Source organism: Diaphorina citri, unplaced genomic scaffold (assembly GCF_000475195.1).
Source record: "Diaphorina citri unplaced genomic scaffold, Diaci psyllid genome assembly version 1.1 scaffold18420, whole genome shotgun sequence".
NCBI classification, from domain to species: domain Eukaryota; kingdom Metazoa; phylum Arthropoda; class Insecta; order Hemiptera; family Psyllidae; genus Diaphorina; species Diaphorina citri.
The window spans coordinates 7,141-10,648 of record NW_007395774.1 but is presented as its reverse complement, the minus strand read 5'-3'; the positions used below and the strand labels follow the sequence as shown (position 1 = coordinate 10,648).

General features: G+C 43.0%; 1 protein-coding gene across 1 annotated transcript in view; it reads right to left on the bottom strand.

Annotated features, from left to right (window-relative positions):
- Positions 1-101: 101 nt before the first annotated feature.
- LOC103523261 (collagen type IV alpha-3-binding protein-like) overlaps positions 102-3,508 on the bottom strand; it is a gene marked incomplete at its 3' end in the record, with an annotated part of 10,541 nt that continues 7,134 nt past the window's right edge. The window contains exons 2-3 of the mRNA XM_008488322.1: positions 589-791; positions 102-234 (exon numbers count right to left, since the gene is read on the bottom strand). Of these exons, the coding sequence (XP_008486544.1) occupies positions 102-234; positions 589-791 (336 nt within the window). The remainder of the gene's footprint in view (positions 235-588; positions 792-3,508) is intronic.

The following is a 3,508-nucleotide window of genomic DNA, read 5'->3' as shown; positions in this document are numbered from 1 at the left end:
TTTTTGTCGATGGTGGGATTCGAACCCGGGACCTTCTGCATGGCAAGCAAGCGCATTACCACTGGACTAACCGTGCCCATTTCAGCATAGTTTCGACTTACCTACAGAGCAGTAGGTGATCTTACAGGCAATGTCTTGCCTCGTGATGGTTGTGCCTTGTTTTGGGGGCGTCACTAGAGTTTGGCATAGCATACATACGGTCAGGAAGAGACGAAGGTATTTGCCCTGGTTCGGCTGGAATAGATCAGAACAAAATATGGTTATTATTGTGTTAAACAGGAACGCTTGTCCCAAATTTCTTTCCGTGCTTCATTAACTACGATAAATATTATTACTTGACTTGGACTTGAACCACCAACCTCCAGATTCAAAATCCAGCGTGCTAACCACTACACGACTACAGAGATCGAAATCATTTCACTTCACTTTTGTCGTCCTTATTCTTTTTAATTCTTTTGGGAATCGAATCAGGAACCTTCAGACTTTACAAACAAAGTTCACTGGGCCTCTACTAACCTTAAGCTGAGAACGTCTGACAGAGTTCTACGAGACCTGTAAGACGGTCTGAGTGACTCGCCTTCTACTTACCGGATAAGCATCCAGGTCTGTGGAATTATTGACGACAATCCAAATGTTCTGTGCATCCCTGTCACTGGGATCCGGGACTTGGGTCATATGGGACCAGAACACCGCATCCCGCTGGGTCACCGGCCATATGCTCTTGTGTATCTGCCAGAATAAGATTGTATCCTCGGATATGGTTTCCGCTACGGTCATTTTTTCTAGCGTAGCTGTTGGGAAAGAGAAGAAAATTCAAAATCATATTAAATCATGAATCTTTGTGGTAAAGCTGAGAGCTTTTTCACAACTTTAGTGGGTATCACAGCATTACTCAGTGCCTAATTTATTATTAATTTTCATCTTAGGGGCAGGGTTGGTCCAGTGGTAACGCGCTTGCTTGCCATGCAGAAGGTCCCGGATTCGAATCCCACCATCGACAAAAATTTGTAGTCGTTTTTCAATTGCAAATATTTCTACGGGTTACTTTCCGGTGTTCTCGTGTTGACCCAGCACCTAATTGTGTCTCTTCTCGCCCATCCGATGAGAGGCATGCTACGGGATGGGCATGCTACAACACAGACCACATGCGTCCAATGTAGCAGTTGTTTCATTGCTACGAAATAAAAACGGCGGTGACATCTTTTTTTTTTTCGGGACTCCAACCACAGATTCAGTACTAATGCGGTAATACGATATTTTATCTTGCTAGGCCTTCAGTATAAAAAATTAGTGTGGTTTGATTAACGCAAACTTAAGTCCTTGTCTATTCTTTAGCAAGCTAATTTCTATGTGGACTTGGATTTACTAATAACTCTCAATAGTTAGTTCTTACTTGGATAACTATGGGGCTAATTTACGGGATTTTGGATCAAATATATTTTGCTAAATATCGGTCGGATCAATTCGAATATCAACCCTCACAAGACGGAACATTCGCGAATCCAGAGCGCCCAAGCTAAGGGGCCGGGCCCCGCCTAAAGAGGACTACCTATTACAAGCCAAGAGGCCTTGCGGGAACCGAAAGGGATAGGACAGAAGGAAGAGAAGCTAAACCCTGCTATTCTGGTATTCGCAAATGGTCAAGGGAGGACAGTTTGCGAATTTTTTTGCTATATTTACAATCCTGACTGTAAGTTCGTAAAAGTCGATTTGCGGCATGGTGTTTTCCAGGTGAGACATCTGAAAAAAAAATTTCTCTAAACTAATTCCCTTAGACATTGACTATCCCAAAAATAGCAGGCTTTGGCTTCTCTCTTCTTTCTGTCCTTCCTCTTTCGGTCGCAAGGCTTGGAGTAGGGAAGTCCTTTTAGGCGGGGCTCGCCCCTTAGCTTGGGCGCCGGGATCTCGATGTTCCGTCTGCGCGTTGGTTTGGTTCGATTGATCCAAACGTGAGACTCCGAATCCACATTCCCCTTTTGTCGGGTTTTCCACTATTCAGGATTATACTTAGATGCTGGGAGTTTAAAGTATTACATAAATAAATAATGAAATAAAATAAACTAAGGATTGCTAAGAAGGTTCGAGTTATTTGCGAACTCACTAGGAGGAGCAGATTTTAAAACGTTTTACGAGTTCAAACACAATTGACTCCACCTTTGTTCGAGTCCAGTACCGTTTAAGTAAGAATTTTGTATGAGAGTTGTTTGAAGAAAACAAGAAAACAGCGTTACATTAGATTTAGCTGGTTCTAAGTAAGGAACCAATTAAAGTCCTTCTTTTCAAGGTTGCCCTGGTCGTAAGATCGTCTCTGCTCAAGAGATGCTACGCCAACTTAGCCCAGGAGTCTTGAGCCTCTGGACCAAGCTCAGCCTCAGAAGTTAACCAGGGACTATGGACGCGGCTCATCACGCTGACGGTTAGTATCCAATACCGGACTTCACTCATTTTTTTATATTCCAAATTTCTTCTTTTCCCAAACCTGTCTCCCTCGCTTTGAACGATTTCGAATAGCGGGTTTCGTTTCTCTCTTCTTTCTGTCCTATCCCTCTTTCCGGTCCGCAATGCTCTTTTGGAATAACAAAATCTTATTTTTAGGCGGGGCCTGGCTTGGGAGCCGCCACATCCCAATTCACGCAACCTAGAATCTAGCAGCTCCAACACACCAAGCTCAGGTTCGCAGGTATTTTAAATAGATCCCATAATACATTGCTCGTAATTACGATTTTTGTTGGCTTAAGAGAGGAAGAACTACAGAAAGAACGCTCTCATTTCCCTGAAAAGTCAAGGATACGCCATCCTACTTTGTTCTATAAAAGATAAGATGAGAAAGAAATTTTTAAGGCGGGCCCGCTTTAGCTTGGGGCATAGAACGCTGCTTTAGGCAAGGATTTAGAGAAAGGGGAACAGGGTTGTCTAATTCTGTCACCACAGCCTAGTCTAGGCGATGCGGGTTACCCGGACCCGTTTCCAGTCACCGTGACAAAGGCTCCTCCCGCTTTACTTCTACATAGCGGCGCTTCTTCTTTAGTTCCCGTACCATTACCTAGGCGAGTTTTCGACGGGTACCCACTTCCCTCACTGCCCTGTACTCTACACAGTAATAAAGAAGGCTGGGCTCATATCTTTACTAACCCTCTCATTCAACGTTACTGAAAATGAAAAACTTTAATTCCCGATTACCTTAAATAATTTTAGTTCCCGATTATCTTGCACAACTTTAGTTCCTGATTACCTTGAATAACTTTAATTAACGATTATCTTGAATAATTTTAATTCCCGATTATCTTGCACAATTTTAGTTCCCGATTACCTTGAATAATTTTAATTAACGATTATCTTGAATAATTTTAATTCCCGATTATCTTGAACAACTTTAATTCCCGATATCTTGAACTTATCTTAGTTCCGTACCCAATACCTAGACCGAGTGTCGGTCGAACGGTACACCACTGGAGCCACCTGGGCTCATCATAGTGTCTGACTCAGGAGCCCCCAGCTTCAAAACGAC